This window comes from Xiphophorus maculatus, chromosome 2 (assembly GCF_002775205.1).
Source record: "Xiphophorus maculatus strain JP 163 A chromosome 2, X_maculatus-5.0-male, whole genome shotgun sequence".
In the NCBI taxonomy this organism is placed as follows: Eukaryota; Metazoa; Chordata; class Actinopteri; order Cyprinodontiformes; family Poeciliidae; genus Xiphophorus; species Xiphophorus maculatus.
The window spans coordinates 20,219,943-20,245,228 of NC_036444.1; the positions used below are offsets into that span (position 1 = coordinate 20,219,943).

General features: G+C 38.5%; 1 protein-coding gene across 3 annotated transcripts in view; it reads left to right on the plus strand.

Moving 5' to 3' along the window:
• pde3a (phosphodiesterase 3A) overlaps positions 1–25,286 on the plus strand; it is an 87,000-nt gene that overhangs the window by 27,337 nt on the left and 34,377 nt on the right. For 2 of the 3 annotated variants that reach the window (XM_014473683.2, XM_023352635.1), the window contains exon 2: positions 16,667–16,717. The exons of the other annotated variant lie outside the window; for it this stretch is intronic. In XM_014473683.2, the coding sequence (XP_014329169.1) occupies positions 16,667–16,717 (51 nt within the window). The remainder of the gene's footprint in view (positions 1–16,666; positions 16,718–25,286) is intronic. 3 annotated transcript variants of the gene reach the window in all.

A 25,286-nucleotide genomic window follows, 5' to 3' on the forward strand; every position in this document is an offset into this window, starting at 1 on the left:
GAAACCTGAAAGTCCAGACTGCCCACTGCCTGGATCACTTTAAATCGCTTCTTAAAACTCATTTTTATTATTTGGCATTCAATTGAGGCCTTATACCGTAGCTCTTCTGTTATTATTTTAACAATATATATATATATATATATATATTTTTTTTTTTTTTCTTGTATTATTTCTCTTTTTCTTTTCATCAACGTACTTTATTATCATTTTTGTACAGCACTTTGGTGCAGTTTCACACCTGTTTTTAAATGTGCCTTGCTAATTTCTGCTAAGCTGTCCTTATTTGGATGAAGGCTTTCATCCAAATGAAGCCCGACTTTCTCAAGAAAGCATATCAGTCGTTACAAAACAAAGAGACCAAAATATAGAAAAGCATAAAATATACCTTAATCAACCAGTATTATGGTTAGAGTCCAATAATAGTTTTAATCTTTATCTTATTTTCAGAAGATTTGTTTACAGATTACATAAACTAATGTTTTGCTTTTTAATTAATCATGTGGTAAATTTTCTTTTACATTACAGTAATTATATTTCAGTCACCAATAAATGGCTCTTCAAGTTTTGCCCCAATTTCCTTAATTTTAGGAGAGCGGTGATCGGTTGATATTTGCATGTGAAGCTGATCTTATCCACCGTTCTCATCTTCCTCAGCAAATGTTTAAAAATCAACCACTGTTCTCTTCTGCTTTCCTGTGAGAGAGATTTGACTGACAGACTGGCCCATCAAGTCATGTCTGCACATTTGCAATTAACAGTATTCGCTGCCAACTCAGTAACTTTTTTTTGCTATGTTTAGCGACATTTCAGACAGAAAAAATCAGATCAGTTTCGCCCAAAATTGAGGGATCGGATTGACCTTGCATGCGCTCTTACGCTTCGTTTTCTTTTCCCGTCAAGCATCTTTAAGTTTACATCCTCGTTTGAATAACATTATAAAATTTGAGCAATATGTTATCATGACAAGATTTTAATGTATTCTTCAAGATCAGATATCAAAACTATTAGAACTGAGGTTGATTCGCATCATTGGAAAAATCATTATTTCAGCTCCATTAGGTTTGTATTTTTCTTATTTTCTTTTTATATAAAAATAAATTGGCTATGCATCTATCTTCCCATTTCATCTGCACTACATGGCTCTGACTGCTTTGTCTCTTAATCCCATTTTTGTTCATGTGAGACTAGTTTGACAAAGAATAGTGTCCATTCTGGTGCAGCTGGACAGCAACTTTTTTTATTTATCTAAATCCAGTTTAGGATGACTGCAAAACCTTGAAACAAATTTGCTGTGAAATACTTATGTCACTAAATGACCCTAAACACTTACTTGGAAAACAAAAAGTCTACCCAAAAACTCCGGCTGCAAACAGGAGACACATTTAGTCTGATTTACTGGCAGCTTAGAGTTCAACACCTCCAGTCTGAAATATACATTCACTGATCACAGGCGTGAAAGTCGTATTAAGGTTTGGCTCGTTTTCTTGTAACATAAAGTTTCATGAATGTTTTTCCAACTGCATTCATTCCAACAATGGTTCTGGGTTAGTGTTTGAGATAATTATTCAAATCAAAATCAAATTTTATTTGTATAGCACATTTAAGCAACAAGGCATTTCAAAGTGCTTTACATCACAACAAACAAAAACACAAAGTCATGCAACATAGAACCAACAATCAAAACATGACATTAAGTCAAGTTCCATCAATAAATTTGTAACTAATTACGTTTCAAAAGCAACTCTAAACAGGTGGGTTTTTAGTCGAGATTTAAAGGCACTCAGTATTTCAGCAGTTGTACAGTTTTCTGGAAGTTTGTTCCAGATTTGTGGTGCATAGAAGCTGAATGCTGCTTCTCCTCATTTAGTTCTGGTTCTGGGGATGCAGAGCAGAACCAGAACCGGAAGCCCTGAGAGGTCTGGAAGGTTGATACAATAAAAGCAGATCTTTAATGTATTGTGGTGCTAAGCCATTCAGTGATTTATAAACTAACAACAGTATTTTAAAGTCTATTCTCTGAGCTACAGGGAGCCAGTGGAGGGACTTTAAAACTGGTGTTATTTTGATCATCTATCTTTCTAAAGTATTACTGATTCAACTTTAAAAATTATGTAGCTTTATGTTATTAAAGCTACAGTTTAATCAGTAATACTTTTCTAACAAATTTATGTCAGATCATGATTTCTTGGTTAATGTCAAGTTGTCATAACAAATACATTTTGAATAATGTCAACTTTGTATTAAAAGTGTCATGATTTACCAAATGACACTTTATGAGAGCAGTCATAAATATTCATGAAGACTTACTCATGTTCCTGACAGGTGTTATGACGTCATGTTTATGACGGTGTCATGACAGTCTTATTCACAACCCGTCAAATAAAGTGTTACCGATTGTTGATTACTGCAGAGGATTTAGTAGAGAGTTTAGTTATATATTTGAGTCTGCATTTTATACTTCTAACCTTTATGGACTAAAGAAAATCCATAATGGATTTTAACATTTTCACCTATTTTCTGTAATTCATTCAAGCAGCTTGTTGTACTGTCAGCCAAAAATAACCCATACAGATGTTTATTTGACGTTCATGTCCTTGATTAGTGTATGACCATTTCATATCTAGAATAATCAAACTTTTTTCATACTTTTTATTCCAGTTCTTTTTATTACACTTGATTGTTGTAAAGCTGTAAATCCACAGCTTCACTCGTACAGTATTCAAACCAGCAACCTTAGTCCTCTTACTTCCAACTAAGATGCTGTAACTACTACTTTACTGCCATGCTTATTGACAAGGAGATGCGAACACAGACTCTTGACTTTATGCAGCATTTGCTTTGTCCTTCAGAGAATAATAATGTGGCACAGATGGCATAATCTCACACACCCCTCCTTTTTAACCCCATTGATCATCTGGCCTAGATCTATTTTGGGTTAGTCTGCTGCAGCTGAACTAATCAGGTTATAGAAGACTAAGTCATTTATTTTAGATCTGTTTTCCATAACAGTAGTTCCCATATGTGCATAACAAACAAGCAACTTTCCCAGAAGGAAATAAAATGTGCACACTTACAGAGATCTTAGTGGCCATCTTGCAATAACAAGTGCACCACGACGGCCTGCAGCCTTATCAACTGTGCAGTAGGTTTAAGCCTTTGCTTAATGATGCCTCTGCTTTGGTCTGTCTTGCTAATTAATGAAACTACGTTCTATTAAAGTGGATTGTTCTCAATTTTTGGTGCCATTTTGGAGTCTGAGTTGTTTTCACAATGGTTCTCATTTATTCAGGGAAGCAACAGACCTCTCTTTCTGCTTTTTACATGATCCATGGAAAGTGCAATTTAAGCAATTACACATGAGAAGTCACACCAGTTCCAGGCTATGGGCCCAGCGTGCTGGACTTGCATAGGACGTGAACCATAGCCGAGTAAGACGCGGAAATTAGAACAAGTCTTTCTTTTTACCCTTTGATTAACTTTCCTGCCACTGCAACTGAGTTGACTATTAAGAGAATAGCAAACTGAAGTTTTGGAGATGCAGTGACTTGAAAGGTTAAAAGCAGCCTTCTCTCACGTCTCCCTTCAGATGGTAGCAAGCTGAGCCTGCCGTTGTGTTGTGTCTGTGGAGCATGGCGTGGGGAGCAGAATGTGAGAGGCAAAGGTCTCAGCAAACTGTTTCTTCAGCTGCGCTGCACAGTGGACTGTTTATGAAGAATTTCGAAGCCCAGGAAGAGTTTCTGTTGTTTTAAACTTACTCTATTGCAAGAGTTTTTATTGGTTTGATCAACAGATTGCACAGCAAGTCCCACTGTGTTGCTAAAGAAGAAGATATGTCAGTGCAGAGAACGAATGAATATTGTGTTTCTGATTACGAATGTGACATAAAAATATCAGACTGTGTTTATTGGCTTAGACAAACTATCTTAAATAATGTTTTGTTGCTGTGTTGTTATGGTTTGGAAACTGTTCAGCCTGAAAATACCTGGGATGGCTTCAGACCTCACCCTGAACAGGAGCAGGAGAAGCATCTGTAAAGTGAGCCTAAGTTAAATAATCCTGACATTGATGGCAGATCTATCAAAACTAGGAAAAATTATTTTCATTTTGCATTGTAACTTTTTTCATCAACATACACCAAAACACTTTATTTGCTTGCTTGTATTTGTTTTTTTTATTGGTTATGATGAAAAGTACCTTGTGCTGCTGAGTTTTATGAAATTATTACTCATTATAAAGTCTAATAATAGTATGAGGATACAATAACTTAATTTGGAGATTTAAGAGAACAAAATCCACGTGACAAACATACAGCAACCATAATTAGACGCTTAAAAAAATCTTCTCAAATGTTTTTCTTCTCAAATGAAAAGTTGGATTTTTCAGATTTTTTTAATTTTTTTTTTTGCATTATAAAGTAATGGTGCTGTAATAAAAAAGTAATTAAAAGGCTTTTAACGCATACAGTGATGATATTAAGAAGAGAGATCACTGTAATTTAATTTAGTTTTTTTGTTATTCACCCAGTTCTGATGTTTTTATACACACATTACTAAATTAAAGTCACTGTCAATATTCTGATTTATCATAACAATCCAGGAAAAGTTTTTCAAAAATATGTTTATCACACACCTTAAAGTACAAAACAACAACAAAAATACTGTTTCTCAAAATTCAAGCATATTTATGTAGGGAGTTATTTGTCCGGAGTATTCATATCTTGACAGCAGTTTTGCAATTATTTATGGATTCAATGTCTTAAGTGGAACAGGAGGACTATTTCAGGCAATATGTCTTCATGACTGCTCAACTGTTTATGAAAACAGATGGCAAAGTGGAGGTTATTTATTTGATCAAGAGAAGATAAATATAGCAAACACAGGCCCAGTGAATTATTGCCGCTTTTATATTGTGTGATCTTTGCTCCCTCTCGTTCGGAGTATCAGAGACAGTATCAGTGAGAACTGAGTTTGATGAATGCAAGGAATGCAAGCCGACGTCAGAGGACGTACAGTGGCTTCAGTCACATGGCTACATAAACACGAGGGCGGATGTTGTGGAAAGCACTCATAGCTCGGATGCAGAACATCCACTTTTCTTGAGGATTTTCTTCAAGAGTTTTTTTTTTTCTCATGTCGTTTAAGTGTGAAAAAAACACACAAATGTTTTGTGTATTTGTACTAGCATCCCTTCCATGTTTAAACAGCAGACAATGTTTTTTTAACCAGTGTTTTCATAGCTTGTGGTTTGCCTTTGTGCTGATCCTCAGCTCACATGCACACAAGGACACTGTTGCACATCTGTGTTCATTGATATATCAGAAGGATTCATGCAGCATCCGCTTTTTACACCGAGAAACTAAAAAGGCTTTTGAGAAATTCACTTGCAAACAAATACACAGCATTAAAACAAAACTGGTGTTAAGAAACAATCCTTGTGTTCAAAGCAAACACACATTAAAGACCAGTCAGAGGGTTTCACTGGTTATGGAATGAATTAAATCAAAGGTGATCTATTTACAGAACACCTATAAAATAAACCAGCGTTCACCCCTGTGCTCTGCACAAAAACAAAAAGAAAACTATGGCAAACAAATTGTGAACACCAAGTAAAAATAGAACAAGGTAGAAAAAGTCAAAGGTTTAAAGCTAAAATAGTAAGTAACCTCTTAGGAGAATTAGCCTCCATTTAGCTTTGTTGTTGGTGTCTCTATGAAAGGCGCTGTATTAATTTTAAAATACACCAGTGTTGCCCGGCCACAACACCAAAAGCACAATCTGTTTTACAAATATTGCAGTCTGGATCTCAGAACAGCTTAAACAGCAGTTTGGGAGATTTAAAAGATGTAGAATTGGAATAAGTAGAGAAAGCGAATATGAAGTGCACAATCCTCAATTTAACAGCTGGCCAGCACATAGATGGTTTAGCTGCCTAATACAACCTCCTTTTTCTTGTTCCAGCTGCTGACGGGAAAACACAGACTGACTGATGCCAAAGTGAAAAGAGCTGCAATACCGTTATCACTGCCGCTGCAGCCGATTCACATCATAACCAGATTATTTTCAACATTTAAAAAGGAACTCTTTAATATCTCTTTATTTCAAATCACAGTCAGAAATGGCTTACATATTCTTTCTGTGGGCCTTTGTGTGGTCTAGTTTTAATTTTGGTTACGTATAATCAATACTAGATCTTCAGGAATCTAACATTTAGGATCTAATGTGTTGAGTTATTGAAAAACCAACAAAAGCATGCTAAATGTGAGGCCAAACGTGGCATTAGGATGAATCTTTGGGTAACTCCAGGATGGACCGGAGCTGAAAATGACTATTTTAACAAGAGAACATTTTTACTTTCAGTGGCCCTGAGTCTCAACCTGGTCCAGAGGGAGATTTAGAGGGATATGCAGATCAGAGGCTGTTCTAAGGTCCACGCGCTTCAAGCTTATCTAACACTATTTAAGAAGAGCAGGCCACAGCGGACTTTAACAGAGCTGATTCAGGGCTATCACCAAAGACTGGCTAAAATTTAAAAAGAATCAAAGCTGTGCATGAATAATTTTGTCTAGAATGTCAGAAATAAATTGCAATCTGGAAACTGGTCTACAGTTTTAAAATGTTAAGGAAGGTGAGGCTCTTTAAGAAGTGACTGGGTTGTCTTTTAATCCTCAAAACAGGATGAAACTACTAGAGTTTCTGGACCAGAGTGAGAGTTAAATGACGAAAATTATACATTTCTTACTTTTACCAGTGCTGTCAGCTCAGGAGTTTCCAAAGAGTATCTGACTCTGCTGTTTAGTATAATTTTCTTTAACATCTCTCTGCACTTTATTCTCTAGTTTGTCACTGCAGCACAAAAAGCTGTGATAAACCAGCCTTTTATTACCTGCGCAGCATCAAAAGGCAGACATCAGAAGTCGGCCACAAGGTGATGAAACATTTTATGGTGGTCAAACTCCGACGAGATCTGTGGGCTGTTCGGCTTTTTGGCTTTCATCTTGTGAGGACTTGTGAGCATGATTCACGCTTCAAACAGTATTTTAGAATAAACTCATTTGAAAACATAAACAATGCGCCACCATGCACTTCTTCTATAGTATGCCTTCTTTATAGCTTCCTGGCTAGTTGACCTGGTTGACATTCTGCAAGGCGTCAAGAGTTGCTGTTAATCTGTTAATGTCCCAATTCCTTCTCAATGAAGGAAATGTAATGTTTTAGACCAACACAAAATAGAGCATAATTGTGATTTGGAAGGAAGTTGATACTTGATTAATTATCTGCTTTACAAAAAATGGATCTGAAAAGTGCGGTATGCATTTCTGTTCAGTTCAGAAGTTCATGTGTAAGTAAATTTCTGTTTGACAGAACTATTCTAGGAAGGCAGAACATTAACATCCAGAGAACATTAACGAACAACCAGCATAACAAAGACAAAGGGACACACCAAGCAACGAGCGCGCCAGCCCTGCAGCGAACATGGAGAGGGAAGCATTGTGATGTGGAAGTGTTTATGGACCTCCGGATAGAACACTAAAGCATAAAATCCCGTTAGAGGCTGTAAAAGCCTGGGACGTTGGCCTGCCTATCAGAAGGACAGTAACTCTAACACTATCAGAGTCACAAGGAAATGATTATGATCTAAGTGGCTGGAGCAAATAAAGTGATTAAAGTCAAAATTCAGACTTTGATAATGTTCACAGAACATTCAATCTGCCTGAGCTTCAGCTGTTTTGGAAAGGTAAGCAAACAAACATTTTAGGCTGAGCAAATCTCATGGAAACATGCAGGATTGCTACTGCAGCTGCAATGATTCTACAATATATAGACTAAATACAAACGTATGTCATATTTTACATGTTTTTGTCTGTACAAAACAAACAAAAAAAGTAACACGTAAGATTTTTATTTGACTACACAACTGTGCACTACTTTGTTTTGGTCTATCACATAAAGTCCCCAAATAACACATTCAAAAGTGAAAAGTCAGAATGAATAAATTTGTAAGGGGAACTTTGCTGAAGTACGCCAGTCAGGCCAGTAGGTGGCAACAACATCCAGAATAATGACATTAAACACATTAATTTATTGATTGGCAACACTAGGCAACACAGTCTAGATGAGCTTTGACAGACAAAGAAAAACTTAGGGAAATGGTGCCATTGTTTGCAAAAATACTTAATATGGAGCGGACCTAGAGGGCTCACTGCTTTGAGACTCAGTGATGAGACTTTACTGCTACAGTGTGCTATCTGTGCTTATTATGACATGCATCATGTAGGAGTGTGAAGCAGAGAGCTGCTCAATAAGCCTCTGTGATACCCAGTAATGTTGTGTGAGAATAGGATGGCTCTCTATGCTCAGGCTGTAGCCTATTTTCCCCAGTGGAAAGCCATCATCCCCCATATCTTATTCTTGTGTTTGGTTTACATCGGGACAGGTTTCCAGGGTGGCTGTCAGCATGTTGGGCTCCTTCTCATTGGTCCTTCGCTTCGTCTCAAACCAAGAAGCCTGAGAGCTCCAGCAAAGGCCGCCTCCTTTCTCTCCATCTCAACAGTGCCCAGATGAACATTATTTTTCTTTTCTTGGGGATCCAAATGGACAAAACGCAAGCTAGTGTTGGACAGCTCCTCCCTTGGGGTCGACCCGAGTCTCTTTCAGGGGATCAGCCTCAGTAGTAATATAAATTCCTCCACCTGCAAAAAGAGGAAGCAAAGATTTATGGCCTCCCACAGGTACACATGCTGTTTATTTGAGGCTTTATAGCACTTTTACATTTGCATGTCAGTGATTTATAAGAGATGAAGTGATATGATTTAATGGTACATGCTTGAGGGGGCAAATCCTGTCTGTCTGTTTACTGGAATCCTGTGGGAATCTTGATAGGATTGCACTGGCTGAAATTGTTGGGTAGATGTGTGCATATTTCCATGTGCGGTCCCTGCGAAAAGCTTGGGAAAAAAAAGAAAGAAAAAAGAACAGGCGTTGCCGAGTCACTTCAGTTCATAAAAGATGAAATAATGTGGAGGCAGCATCTGTACACAAATTCCCATACTGCTCTCATAACATTGCCTTTGAGTGAACTCTGTCCTCAGTCTCAGTGTGACGGCAGCGCTGATGTCTGAAACCTTCTAGATCAGAGTAATTTCAGAAGACAGAGCTCCAACATGTTTTTTCTGCCAAAATTAACTATCTAGCAGTTTGGTTCAGTGTGTTTTACTATGTTGTAATGAACAAGTGTAAACCTTCATTGCTTTGTCATTAAACTGTTCATTAACTTTAGAAGTCAGGCTTGACATACTTTGCTTCTAGAAGAAATAACAAGACTTCAGGCTTCATAAAGACATGTTCTTAGTGCCCATCTGTGTGGATGACTGAAACCTTCTCTTGTTTATGCCAAAGCGAACTGGCATTTTTTTTTCCTAACTGTGGCTTTTAGTAATGTGTTTATCGCTACGGTAAACCTTAAAAGGATAGATACACTGATAAACAATAGCATTGTGACCATCTGTCTGACAGTGTGTTATTCTGCCCAAATATGCTTCATTTAGGCCCACACTCCACTAGACTCCTGGAGGTATCCTGGAGTATCTGGAGCCATCCTGAATTATTTGGCACCAGATCCATTAAGTCCTCTAAAGTGGGGACTGCATTGATCGAACTTGTTTGTTCTACACTTGTTCATTTAGATTGCTATCTGTGTAAGGAGGCAGCATTGGTACCTCAAGCTCTTTGTTGTCCTTCCCAAACCTTTCCTAGTGTAATTTTGCTTTGTGGCAAGGTGTGTTATCCAGATGAGAGAGGCCACAGCATTACTAGAATAATGTAGTAAACTAACATCTAAAGTCTGGTTTCCCAGAAGGACATTGTCCAAATCATCAAACTGATCATGGTCCAGCTTTCATGCTTGTTCCACTACTGTCATAACTTATTGGTGGACAAGGGTCAAAGTTCATTGTGCATTTGTACAGCATTCTGTCATTTAATTTGAGCTGTAGTACCTTGTCTGTTTGATCAGACCAGATGAATCAGGCTCCATTCCCCAAAAGCATTAATGCCCACGATGCAGTCGCTGGTTCACTGCTGTTTCCACCTTGGACCACCTATGATAGAGGCTGACCACTGCAGACTGGGCACACCCACTAGAGCAGCAGGTTTAGACAGGCCCTGACCCAGTCCTATAGGTGAAAGTTTCCCCTCATCAAACTTGCCCAACTTTCTTATTTTGATCCATTTTACCTACTTCTAACACATCACCTTTGAGGAAAAGTGTTCACTTGTGTTCACAGGTTTTCAAACTGTTGTGCAAGTATCAGCTCTGGTACTTAAATTGGGCCTCAAGGGAAAGTTTGGGTAATTATTGACAAGGTTAATATAAAGGTATTAACTGTGATAAACATCTAGAGAATTATATTTTTTTCTTTAAAATCTTGCCTTTTTCACAACAGGTTAAAGGAATTTTAGGTCGTTCTGCCTGACCGAACTGGTGTAACTGAGTAAGAGATCAGACTTTTGTGATGGTCAAGTAAACAAGCTGATTTTATTGCCCCAAACCTTTTCAAATGTGTATGAGCCTTAACTTTCCATTGTTTCAGTGTTTTCTTACAATGTTTTTTACTCCCAGTGTCATCCATTTGGTGAAACACAACAGTTCCACCGGCAGCAAACATGACCAGATATGATTTTTACTTTACAGTCGAGATGGTGTTCTCAGGTTTGAAAGCTGCCTCTTTTTTACGTAAACCCTGATTTTCACAGGAATCAAGCTTCCAGATACTGCAAAGAGTAAACCTCAGTAGTGACACTTTAGAAAATAGAAATGTCTGAAAGAATAAAGTGTCAATAGTGAACGAGAAGGTAAAGGAGCAAATGTACATCTACTGTTTAGACCTTGGCATAATTTTTTTGTGTGTGCGATTTTGTTCATTAGCGCTACACTTTATAAGCGTGAGAAACTGAGGATCTGTGGATGCTTTTAGCAGTGCATGTGCAAATCTTTCACTACACACACAAGCGTGTTCCTCATTACCTGCACACAGCCCCCCTCACCCGGCCTTGGCAGCCCACCTCAATAGTTCCCTTCCCTCCAGTGATGACGCAAATGGCTCACAATTACTGACCCCCACAGTAAAACCTGTAAAACATTAGCCAGCATGATTAGGAACAGCTCTCCATATTCCTCCCCAGCAGGCAGGGAGGCAGGCAGGGGGAGAATTTACAACGTCGTTTGACAGAGCCGATGAGTGCTACAGCGGAGAAGGTTTATAGGTTTGTCTGGAAAAGTGAACACAAGTTTGCTGAATTTCATACTTTTACTGAGCTTTCAGTTTCACTATGTGTGGTTAACATATGTGTAGGTTCCATACAAGCTTTCGTTTTCCTAAATACATTTGGCTACAATCACACAGCAGGTCTTGATTTGCCATTTCCCAATTTTTTTTGTCCGAAGTCTGTGTTGTTTTTTTGCGTGGTCGTTGATGCTACAAATTAAGTGCAATTAGACTTCTTCGTAAAAAAAAAATTATGATCCCAAAGCGACCTGCGTGCGAAGAAGAAGAAACGTAGTCTTCACACAGCAGAACTCTCTATGAATCGATTCTAAGATTCTCGGGGTTAGGGTGTCGGCACTGCTTGCTTCAGCCGATGTTTACTTCCAAATTTACTGTGTATTGTTTCTTCTGGTGCAGAATTATGACACATGTCTAAATGAAAAGCAACATGCCTGTTCTGACTGCAGACGAGAAGTTGCTCTCTAGCCCTTTTCATTGTCTGACATTTTGAAATCCCGTCATAATCTATTTTTACTCATCATTTTTTATAGTGATAATAATGACATATTCAATTGCATCTAATTTTTATTCAGTTTAATTACATTTATTCCAAACAAGTAGAACAGAGAGTCAACACTGTACCAACACACAGATAAATATATGCAACTTTTTACTTTGGCACCAATAACTACATATAAATATTGAAATCAAGCAATTACATTTAAAATAACAGTTTACTTTTCTTCTGGTCCACATGGACCTGAATTGTGCACACGCTTGTGTGCAATCAAATGTCTCAAGGGGGCTTGCTGCAGAGGGTTTATTGTCATGGAGTTTGGGAGTTTTGTCTCGGACAGATGACTTCTTGCTGTTTTGGTATTGATCTGGAGGCTGAATCCGCGCTCTGCTGCCACACTGGAGACTGAAATTACAAGCGGCACTACAGCCAAAGAGAGGAAGCTGAGCACAGCCGATGTAGAGATGAGTAGTGCTCAATACTGGAAGAAGAAAAAAAATCTCTTAGAGGCTGCAAAAGACTTGAGACTTTGGCAGAAGTTTGTTTTCCTGCAGGACACTGACCATAAACATGCAGCCGCTGGCACAATAGAAGGATTCGGATCAAAGGATACTCATGTACCAGAATGACCTAGTCAAAGTCCAGACCCACGAGAATCTGTGGTATGAAAGAGTTTGAGCCTGTTTGCATTGGAGATAAATTTTACATTTGTTAAAAGCATGTATCCATTCCTTACCACTTCACAATTATGAGTGTTTGTCTATCACATAAAATACCAGAAAAATTCATTAAGGTTTTTAGTTGTGATGGACAAAAAGTTCAAGTGGATGAATACTTTTGCAAGGCATATGAAAAACATGAAAGTAAGAGATCAATGCCAACGAGAGTGATAAAGAGATGCTCTGAGCTGTTATCTTGCAGCGAGCAATGGGACGAGGCAGATACTGGTACAGATTTTTCTGACTGTAACGGTGTGATGACAGCTTGATAATATGATGGGTTGGCCTCGTTATGAGGCTTCAGCAGGATCGATGAAAAAATGGGGGTATATGAGCTGTCGCCACTTCCCATCCTCACAACATCGCCTCTCAGCTGTTTGTGAGCCGAAACATGACTTGAAGGTTCAGCTTTGGAGTGATGAGGTTTTTGTATGTTCCTGTTTTGTCTCCAGCGCTGCCCTGGCTGCCATCGTAACCAGTCAATCACACTTTATTGGTAGAGCAGTTTTTAAATTTCAAGTATAAAGCAACGTACTGCGCATAAGTTAAAATGTGAAGACAGAAGTTAGAGCTGTTGTCTCACATAAAGACGGTCTTGTACAGAAAACCAGGAAGGTCCAAGTCTTTTCTCTAAAGAGTCTGCATGTTCTTTCTTGTCCATGCGTTTTCCACTGCAGTATACTACAGTGCATGTACACTCAGGTTGAAAGTGTGTGAGGATGGTTGCTTGTCTAGTGTAATACCTTGATACTCCTAAATAAGTCCCATTTGCAAGGAGTTGCTTGTGCAAGGTATAACGTTTAAACAGGACAGTAAACCTATGCATACAATCAGAACCACAATCAAATAGTTTACATAAAAGCCTATTCATGTGGCCCAGTCAAAGTACAGGCTTAAGTGTTTTGTGCAAATTGATATTAAGTGTATGTTAGCTGTGGCACTGTAATCAATATACTAAAGAAAGTTATGTTCCCACATCGCTCTGCTATCCATTTAACATTGTTATATGAAGAAACTGATCACCAGAGAAAACAGCTTACTGCAGAACCTTTGGAAATGTAAAAAAAATGTCTTCCTCGTAAGTATCACAGCTCATGTTAACTGCACATATACATCACTGCTACACAGCTAATGTAACTGCGTAACTCCAATGGTGCAGCAATGACTATTTGTGTCACATTACGCAGACATTTTACTTATGCTACACAGGGGACGGTTAAAACCGACAGTGAACATTAAGCCACCATTTGTATGTCTGATTAATTGTGCTAATAATTATCTGAGCACCTGGGGTCACCTGGAAGTATTGAAATTTTAATACCAGAAGGTCATGTGATTGTTATGATAAAAACAACTTTAATAAGACAGTGACATCACAGAAAATTAATATACACGCTGAATTTCACCCCTCAGGTCTATTAAGGGGTGACACATAATTCAAAGACATCATAGTTCATTTTGTGTCATTTTCTCACATTTACACACAAAATAATGTACCTTTTCAAAACGTCAGCACATATGGCATGATAGAAAGCACCAGCTTACACAGGCTGAATCAAAGGCCACCACTTTGGCAAAATCATTTTTATTTCCCCAATTGTGCTGTTGCCAAAACTGATGGTGTCATTATAAAAAGACAAAGAAGACATCCTGCGATTCTAAGTCTTAATACATAACTTTGGCTGTAAGTTACTAAGAATTATTTTAGTGCTTTCCTCTGTGTGAAACTGTCAAAGTTTGTAGATGACTAAATGTAATGAACAGAACATGTGAATCCATGCAATGTGCTTTTCCTGCAGTGATGTACACACAAGCGTTTGAGCTACTCTGACGGTAAACGCTCTCATTGCGACCTTCAGAGTTACTCTTTGCAGGGGGTCTGTGTGCAGGGTTCACATTTTGTGCACAGCTCAGATGTTTTTTTTTCCTTCTCCTTTCTTTGGCACATCAAACAGCATGTTGAGACTTCGGTGTAGTCTAGGTCTGTCTGTCAGAGCAAAGAGATGAAAGGTTGAGTTACATAACATCAGAACATAGAACGGCTGTTTATATGTGTGTGCGATCAGGGCGCCTCACTGTCATGACGATCCTCTAATGGTGCAGCACTTTTGCTGCTACTTAGCAGCGAAGGTTTTGCTGCCAGCTTTTTTGCAGTTAAGGTAAAATGTCATTCTCAGAGCAATAAAAAGTCTGGTAAACTGCAACTAATAGTAAATACTATAAACTACAGTGATTTACATTATTTCTGTGCAATATTTTGCACACTTGTTAAAACTTTGAGAGCATTGCTGATAGTCAAAACCTACTTGCCCCTTCATAACTGTAATGCCAAATAAAGAAAAGTTGCCCTTAAGAGGATGAAAACACTGTTTGAGAAAGCACTTAATGTTTCTTTTTTTAACTTTCAAAATGTCAAATTATGGAAAGACTGAGCCATATTTTTTTTTATTTATGATGGCTATATATAACATTGTTTGCTCACTGTCAGGATCATTAATTCTTGGACTGCTTTGCCTATTGTTAATAAAACCTTGACCAAAGAACAAAGTGTACAGTATTTTCTCTCTAACTGATATCTTGGTCTGCTAAATATTTGAGTGGCATGTTTGTTTATCAAACTGTATTGAATACATAAAAATTTCATCCCAGTGGTTTAATGCCAGCAATTATGCTCCAAAGGATTGCTAAATAATATTTAATGACTTGCTTGAAAGTGTATTTTTCAGTTGGATGACTTAGTGTGCTGTGCTCAAATTCAAGAGGAAAATATGGTCATGTGACCAATATGTGAAGCACAGTTATCAGCAATTATAGTTATTGGTAGGGAAAAAATGTCATTACAATATTGGTAACTTGTTGCTTGATTAGATTATAGTAAATTGAATAAAATGGCAAAAAATATGACATTTGTAAGTATTAGGCTAACCAGCGGATGGATGGATGGATGGATGGATGGATGGATGGATGGATGGATGGATGGATGGATGGATGGATGGATGAATGATCAGTAGGTGACGAACTCAATCTAATGTGAGTTTGATTTAGTTTACAGAAAAGCTTAGCTTGTGTCTTCAGTAACATTTTCAGAACGATACTGTTGCTGATTTTGAACATTCCTCTGTAGCTTATTGCTATTAAAACATCTATAATATCTAACAAAGTGTGCTGCTGAATGTAGAACAAAATGTGAAGATATTAAAGGTTCAAAGGTTTACAGACAATAGAGTTGATGGAAATGGGGAACGTCTCAAAGGCAGAAGATTATTTGTGCTTTCATGAGCTTTAGTTGGAATCATATTGTTCAGTAATTATACCTATTTTTTCAGCAATAAATAAAATCCTGTGCAAGAGTTTTTGTCTAATTACACACAGCAGCACTTGGCAAATCTTTGACTAAGTCGTGATGCCGACGGCTTTGGCCAGCGGATTTACTTGAAATTAATTTTCATTGTTCTTATTAGGTATGAGGATCATCAGCTTTTGTCTTTGTTTAGCAAAGCGGCGAAGTGGGGAACTCGAAAGAACACTGTTGTCCAGACTGGTGTAATTTTTCCACTCATAGCGTGACACAATTCAGTGACCTCCACTGACACAGTAAATTACACCTGAATTATTAAATTGGCTTTTATACTGAGCCTCTTTCTTTGCAGCTTTCAGCAGCAATTTAGCAACATGCTGGGCTCGCTTGTCGTTATGGCGGTGGGTCCGACAGAAATAACCACGAGTTTAAGGTTTGAGCTCTCAGGCAACATGTTCAGCAAAAAAGAAACAATGGCAGAACCGCACTTATGCATGTGGGGAAACACGAGAGAGTGGAAAATGGGTTTACGAGGCCCGTGGGAGGACGCAGAGGCTGGTAATTAGAATAAATAGAAAAATCCTCAGCCTTCATGTGCTACTGAGGCAGCAAATAACATCTAAAGTAAACTAAACCTGACTGTGAAATTACATTAAAGATGTGTGCTTACTCAAAAGCACTAAAAAGTAAAACAACTACAGACTTTTTCTTCTTCGAGAGCATTTCCGTCCATGTGCCTCCATTTTCTGAAGAAAAAAACAAAACAAAAAACAGATTATTTACAGTTTTTTGGGAGGCCCTCTGATGCAGGAAGTCACAGGATGTGAAGTGCTGTGCTTTGAACATGTTTCTGTCTTTGTTTCCCACAGATGCTTTCCCGTTCAGAATGGGACCACAAGAGAGGCTCCCGAGGATCACAGGTTAGCACAATAATCAGATGGACATACACGTTTATTGGAAGGCCTGATCAAATGGTGCCAAGCCAGAAAATAAGAATACACCCCTTATTCCAGCAAAATAATTTTACATTTAAGCACTTAATGAATCCAATCTTTAATTTGAGTTTACTTTTTAAGTGGAAAAAATTTCACAGTAACAGGGCTGAAGCTTATAAAGGAGGATTGTTGCTGACTCATCATTCTTTGCTTAGACTCTCTTAAATATCCACTCCTTGTTTTTGTCTTCTGCCCTCTACCAGTGGCGGCTGGTGGGGTTATTTGAAGGATGGGCTATATACTGTATATATATATATATATATATCATATAATATCATCTCATATAAAACAGTGGTCCCCAACCCCCGGGCCGTGGACCCGTACCGGTCCGTGGACCAATTGGTACCGGGTCGCGCAAGAAATAATTAAATATTTCCGTGTTATGTATTGAGTCTGGAGGATCTTTTCTTTTGAAAATCCTTTAACTGGATTCTGTCGGTTACGTCTTGCGCGGCAACATTGAGCCCACAAACAGCATCGGTTTCAGTCTCCTCCCAACGCGTGCACCCCCTGCTTTCTTTTCCAGACGCGCACCCCCCTACCCCCCGGTCCGCAGAAAATTTGCGAAGTCTTAACCGGTCCGCGGTACTAAAAAGGTTAGGGACCACTGATATAAAAGACCAAGCCACTGCAGTTGTGCAAATTAATCCCCCTGCATTAAACCCCAACACTGACTAAACGAAACAAGATACAACATGTTTTTAAATGAGACCTGCCTTATTTAAAGAGAAACTCACTCCATCGACTTTTCTGGGACGCAAAAACCTCGTTTATGCTAATATTGCTCACCATGGCCCCTTCTCAGTCTACGGAAAACCACGCCCACACACGCTCCAGCTTGAGGCAAGTCCATCCTGATTGGATGAATCCTGTGGCAGCGGGCTGGCCCTGGGCCGACCAAAATCAGCCCCAATGAGCCGCAAACCGAGGGGGCGTGGCTAGACGCCTATCAATCATTCTGAGCCGTGACTGACAGTAACCTTAATGGGGCTGTCAGAAGTTAGCCCTCCGGAAAGACCCCGGGATTTTCCCCAGGCCGTTTGACACCAGGTTTGTTGAAAATTTAACAAAATGTGATGCATTATTTATAAAATGTATTTATTTCTAGGTAGTTATTTTTAAGTTGTTTATTTTAACAACATTATTGTAAATGTCAGGGAGGGCTTAGCCCTACTAGCCCACTTATAACCCCTTAACCAACCCCCGGATGTCTGTAGGATTCATTCAAAACGACTGAGAGGAGATTGATTTTCTAAATTGATTTTGGTACATGTTTTGGATTATCATCCAAATTTAGGAAAAATTAAGATTTACATAATATTTTTTGTCTAAAATCTTCTGGTATTTCAAAGGTTTCAAAAAGCCATGCACACTAATAAGCTTCCTTAGGGCCTTTGGGTGAGAAAAAGGCATCATTGACCCTCCACCATACATTACAGTTTGTGTGAGTTGCTTTAATACAAATCCATCCTGTTTTTTTTCTTGTTGTTTTTTTTTACGTCTACAACTCTTCCAGTATAGTCCTAGTACGGTTTAGCAAACTCCATGTTTACATTTGCGATGGTAAGAGTTAGGGACAAAAAGGGCTTTTATTTCTGGAATCACTTACAAACCACTCTTTGGAGACTATGTGACTTTCAGATTCCTTTCTTTTTGTGTGGTTTCATGTCACTGAGCTCTGAATTACTTTTTCTTTTACCACTTTTACCAGCATGCTCAGCAAGATAAGCGCGAGTCCCGGTTCAATCTTGTGTCCAGAGGCTAAATAAAAGACCTCCGTGTCATGTCGCATTTATAAATTGTATTTATTTAAAAAAATTATAGAGGGTATCATTAACCATGGCACCTGTAATTTTGTTAATAAAAGAATTACTTATCAACATGCACTTTTTTCCCCCATTGAGTAAACATATCTATATTAACGATTGGATTTTTCAGATTTCTTTCTGTGGGTTTATGTTTTAGCAACAAAAGAAACATTTCCTTTAAGGCTTTTCGACGTCTTTACTCCTGATGAATGTGTCCAGCGTTGAGGATGTAACAGCAGACAGGAACGTCCCTGTCTCTCTCTACACATGCAGATTATAAATAACACTAACAGGAGAGCTTCAGCGGACCCTGATTATCCACCCATCTTACATTTGCGTGAGCACCATGTTGGGAGGTGTCACTCTCTCCAACAAAGTCATCGTCTTAGTGCTAGTTTGAAAGATAGAGTGACTTGGCTCTACATAAGGTTCTCTAAGCGATTAAAGGGCAAGGAAATGGGAATAGACTAAGCAGGGACCAGGGGAATTGGCTCTTTGAGAATAGACATTCAGCCACATCCTTCAGATAACCTTCCCCATCTTTTGTGGGCAGGGGAATTTGTGGATGTGTCTGCGCTTGAAAATTGATGTATTGAGCTGCAATGGAGCTTCGGGGCAGCACTCCAGAGTGAGAATAAACAACGCCCTTGGCGCTGGCTTTGCCATGTCCAGCATGAATGTGTCCTGTACCTCATGTTCTCCTATCAGGTGGGGACATCCTTCAGAAATAAATGGACAGCCGGTCTTTGCTGACAGTGTGCGGTTTATTTAGATAGCAATGAATGCTGCAAAGATGCACAACACTACACTTAGAAACTGTTTATAGAGAGTTGAATTTTTTACTTGACTGAAAAAGTATTGAAAAAAACCCCAACTGTGACAATTTATTCTGGGTAGGCTGGAGAAGAGCAGAAATTGTTATTTGTAAAAATGAGCAGAAATATTAAAATAGTCAACAACCTGCTAAGAAAGTTTCGATCTTAGGTCAAACTGCTGTATCAGATGTTGAATGGGCAAAGTCGAAATAAATAGAAATAAAATGTATTTCAATTTACCCTACAGGCAAATTGACCTAAAATTGACAAAACATAGAAGGAAGATATGGTCAAAGGTTTAAAGAGAAGTTGGTTGGGATTTAATGCTTTTGAAGCATATAGCTCAAACTTCATTAGAAACTGTTGCTTAAAGTCATGCTATATAAAAGAGGAGAAACGTTAATAAATTCTTGATGTAATGTTGATGATATGGCAGAAATTTGTTGTATTTGATCAAAAATCTAATGGAAATTAAAATGTGATTATATAAAAAAGGAAACATTGTAATAAAAAGCGGTAGAACCTAATGTATTGCCAAAATAAGTAAAATATTTTTAAAAAATTAACACTTTGCAAGTAGAAGACATGATGGCTACCTGCAGATTGTTTTAAAATATGCTTGAAATAGCACTAATATTGCAGGTGAAAATAGATGGGGAAAGTCTCACCAGCTTTAGGATCCTAAATCTGCCTTAATCTAGTAATTTAGCAACTCTCAGACCAAAGAAAGCCTTAATGCCATCCCGAGCTTTATTCTCTGGGACTTGTGTCTTGGCACTTTGTGTAAAGTTAGTGGGAGGAGAAGACATATTTCATAACAGAGGCATCACCTAAGTTGTTCTTTACATTGAATGGTTAGTTCGTTTTTTTTCTTTTTCTGGACAGGAGCTGCACATTCCTCACTGGACTCTAGCAGAGATCCAGAAAATGATGAGATATGGAAGAGTCCAAGGCTTATGTTGGCATCTTTCTCCATCCTGTGGCAGTTTTCCCCTCAACTGTTGGACCAGGTTGCTGGTCAGAAAGGCAGGCTGCGCCTCTCTGTGCCCCTGCAACTCACAGCATATTCAAATCACAGACACAGAGAGAGAGAGAGGCAGAGAGGAGAGTGGGGTGGACGGGAGACTGGACCACTTGATTGATCTTCTCTGTGTTGTATTTGCCAACATGCACACATTAGTGGGCTCATTTTCCAAACCACATCTTTTTTCCACCTCTAAAGCATGCGGTGGATGTTTTAGCTTAGAGACTGACAGTAGCGTTATGTATGGAAAGAGCTATTCAAATATTTGTATTGAACTGGAAAGTTGTTAGTTTTGGACGGAGACCAAGGGAATTAGAAAGGGGTGCTTGTAGTCCTGGATGGATTTTCTGACTGTTATTCTAAATTAATGAAAGGTTGAAAGAGTGTGAAGCAGACAATTGATGATGTTGGTGTCATGCCATACACTTGTGAAGTGGTTGTTTATTTTCCACCATATTAAAGGTTGCGCACTGCTTGCTTCACTGGAATACATATTCCTAACTTTCATAGATTGCTCTGTGTTACCCTTGTGCTTGGGATAAGTTACTGCCTTTCAAGAGCAGCGCAAGAGGCAAAAACAACCCAGTGTGTTTTGATTTGCGCTGGGCCACTGATTGTGCCTTTTTCCAGAAAGCTTATTTATTCAACAGTCTATCATGTAAAGCAGTTTGAATTGCCTTGTTGCTGAAATGTGCTGATCAAATAAACTCAACTTGAGTGAACAAAACATGTAAAGTTCAGCACACCAGGAAAAAGGAGGCTATCTTTCAGCTTTCAGTGCCAGCGATTTAAAGTCATCACCGTTCATTCGTGGCTGTTTTCACGTATATTGCGCTGTTCATATTAGTCTCGATGTTTGCAGTTTTCTGGAGCGCAACGCGAAGCTAGACGTCATTCACACGTAATATATTAACTTGACATTAACAAAGACACAGCGGGATCATCCAGGAAATGATGGACAGGGAGAGCCTGACTAAAACTAACTGGATGTCAGACAAATTCTGGGGTTTCTGTCTGCTTATTTCCAAGCCCAAAAAGCGCAACCCGAGACTCATTAAATCTGCAAGCCATTTTAGAAAAAACAAGCCCTAAGCTGCTTGTAATAATCGGACTTGGTGAGCGAAACTTAAAATAGTTCCTGTTCTTCCGGCAACAAAATGCGCATCTCCCTCCATTGTTTGTGGTTCTGTTGCTGCTGATAACTGTTGCATAGAAACGGGGGTCACTCCCCAAGACGCATAGAGGAAATAAAATCTAATTACAAAAGAAAATAGTAAAGCAAAGTGATTTCGATAAGTAACTGCAGCTTGTTTACAAAAAACAAAGAAACAGACAAAAAAAAAAAGACAATTTGGCATGTACTATATAAATAAAATTACCTTACCTTTAAAAATAAATGCAGTCTTTGGGTTTTTTATATTCACCATCCTCACCTACAACAATCCCTCTCACTTTTTACTTTATGATTCATAATGTATCTCAATGCATTATCGTATAAAATGAGGAACAATTTTTTTTAAATAAACTGTTTTAGAACTAGTTTTTGTTAGAGAACAGTTCTTACGATACTGTTTTGATGGGTAGTGTTAGCAGATAACGGCATGTGACTCTGAGATTGGTCGCAGGTCAGTTCACACGTGGACAATTTTTCTTTGTCTCTTTTAAAAAGCAGGTTCAGATACAATCCATGATAGAGAAGTATTTCCATGCATCTCGTAAGATTTTTTACATCTTGTGAATATTTTAGACCTATTAGGTGTCCAAGAACCACTTCTAACAATATCTAGTTTTTTTTTCCTGCTCTACCTTTCATGTCAGTATTGTATGGATCTGACTTCTTTTAAATCCTTTGTTGCGCCTTTTCTGGACCCAAACAAGACTTTTGAATGTTTGAATATTAGGGCTCATTTGTCTTAACCTTTCTCTTCAAGTGAATCTTTAACAAAGCAATTTTTCCCTTCGCTTTGGACCTCCTCAATGTTCCCCAACAGCGTTCCCCGCCTCTTTGTCATAAAAAATAGAATAGCGTGTAATTGTATCCAGGCTGCAGCTGAGGACCTGGCTCTGTGTTTGAGCTGACTGAGGGTCTGTGATGGGCGTTGGGTAACAGTAGGGGTGACGGTTTGTTGTGAGTTTTTAGGTGAAGTCCTGTCAACTTTGGTACTTGCAGTGGTGTCTTTAGTTAGTGGAGTCTTGTCTTTCCAGTTTTCTGTTGACCAATAATCCAAGTGGACACATGTAAGTATCGAGTCACTGAAATGGAAAGAGTCTGGATGACATTGTCAATGTTTTTCTGTTGTAAGGTGGTTTTTTTAAATTTTATTTTCCCCACACAGTTTTTAAGGAATTACTCTGCATTGACTTTAACACAGTGGCGTGTTTTGAGGTTAGTGTGTTTTTCAGTCAAAAACTGACCTCCTGCCATCTGTTGTCAAGCTTTTTCTTGGCATGTCACGACATGCTAACAGCTCAATTTCTGGTCAGCAAAGACAGAACTTTACAGTAGCTAATCCACCTCTTTTGTTTTTGCTGCTGCTTCCTACATCTCTGCTTTTAAAGCTAGGCTGATTACCATTATAATCAATGGTAGGAATGGTTTGAGCTTCCTCCTTCTGTTTCTGCTCTCTGGTCCTCCTCTGCATCTACAAAATCTCTTTTAACTCCTCTGGCATTTGGGGTTGTAGTTCAAGTATAATTTGAGCTTTTGAAATGCTAATTGGCTGCTCCTGGTTGTAAACACAATGCCTTGTTGCTGCGATTATGCATCACAACAACTATCTGAAAGTAAAAAAGGAAGGGCTGGACATTCTTCCAGCTGCAAAACCAAAGGGAATAATTGTCCAATCATGGAATGCAACAATTATGATCAAAAGTTGAAAGAAAAAGACAAAAATCAAATCAGAGCTTAGGTAGCAGAGCTACTCCAACATAAAATGAAGAAAATTATAGACAACCCTGAGTGTCTTCGTCATGAGGCACTTTTAGGAAAACAGTGTCTTCAGTCAGAGGCTTCTTCAAATACCCTGTCACACTGACTGCTACAGGAGATCCTTCCTGCCCAAAGCCATCACTATCTAGAATAATTCTTTGAAGAACCTTGTATTAATATGAGCCACAACAACATTTAATTTCCCTTTGGAATCAATCAAATATTTTTCTATTGAATGAAGTTGAATTGAAGCTGCGGCCACCATTAGCGGCTCAGTTCTGTAACGAAACAAGATAATAAACAATATTGAGTTGAGGAGATTGAGAGAAGGTGAGAGATTATTGATATTTTCAAGAAATCATCTCAGATAATGAACTGAGTTTTAAAGAATGCAATCAACTCTAAGAGCAATGGGCAACTGTTCTGTCATCTGTGATGTTTTATATTTCAACATATGTTCACCATCTACTTTATTTAGTTCAAATCATCTTTCAAAAGCGAGTCCAAAAGAAAGTCATTGTTAGTGATGGTCTCTTCCCATCCAGCTTGCAACGTATTAGGTTATTTATAAATTGTAAAGGCTGTGACACAATAATCTGTATCAGTGCTGTTCAGAAACGGTAAAAAATCCACCTTTGCTTAGGTTGTCAGGGCGGTCACTCACACTCTCCGAGGAGGTCCCTTTGACCTCGCGAGTCAGAGTTCAAACCCAATATAAGTGTTTTTCAGCTTCACCAGTGGGATTTGGTAAATGATGTGGTCAGTGACCAGGGTAAATGCTATAAGCTGTTGAAGTCAAAACAATGTTTTTCTCAGCATATTGTAAATTCCTCTGCAATCTGTTCACTGACAGAAGTTATGTAGTGCTTTGTTTGTGACTGCTTTAATGAGATGCAAACCACCAGAATTTGCATTTCAAGTGTGCGTTAAATTCAAACTCAAGGGATGCAGATTCCAGATGCGTTCCAGTTGATGGAACCTGGAAACATTGATATTTACACACAAATAGAACAAATCTCAAAACACAGCAGAAAGAAAGATGCAGGTGAGTGCTACATAACAGCTTAGTTTACATGCTTATAGTTGTTCTTCAAACAGAATCACAGTAAACATAAATTCTTATGAAAATTCAGGTGAATTAAAGGTTAGCACTGCCTGCTTAGAGAAGTTTGGGTTTTGTGTAAATGTTATTGATGACACCTGAATTTGTAAATATAAATGATCATTACCTCATTAAGAATAGTTTGTGTGACAGAATAGGTTGTTATAAAAATACGAATTTTCTGCATCACTGCTAAGAAAATAAAACACCACATCAACACCCAAAGCAGATGTCCAGTGTCTTTTTCTCCTATGGGAGACATTATGTCCCCAGTGTGCTGGACAGTTTCAGAAGTCCTGGTATTTCACTGCAGGCTTTGAAGACTAAGAGTTTAGATCAGGGAGCCAAAGGGCTGAAAGTGTATCAAGTAGACCATCTCAGAAATTACAAATATGTGACCCCTGCATGTGCGCGTGTGTGCGTGGACGTGTGTGTGGGGGTGCGCTCGTTTGTGTGTGCCGTTGATAAAACCTCATTGATCAGAGGCCTCGGCGTTTTGTTTTGTTGCACCAAATGGGTTTTGTCTGTCCCCTGCATTCTGCAGTTACTGGACAAATACATGTGGACACAGCAGGACCGTGAGCAGTCATATTTCCATGAGTCAGAGTTGTAGAGGTCAGTTCTGTAGTTTGTAAAATCTATTGCACTTTCTAAGAATTGGAATCGTCTGAAGTTTATAAAAGCACACTGAAAATAACGAGATGTTATTAATTAAAGTAATTTATGACAGTAAACAATACAATAGCAAATTCAGCTGTGCTGAGTTTAGAGCGTGATTACTGGTTTGTTTTGACTGCTTCTCAGTTTAGTTTACTT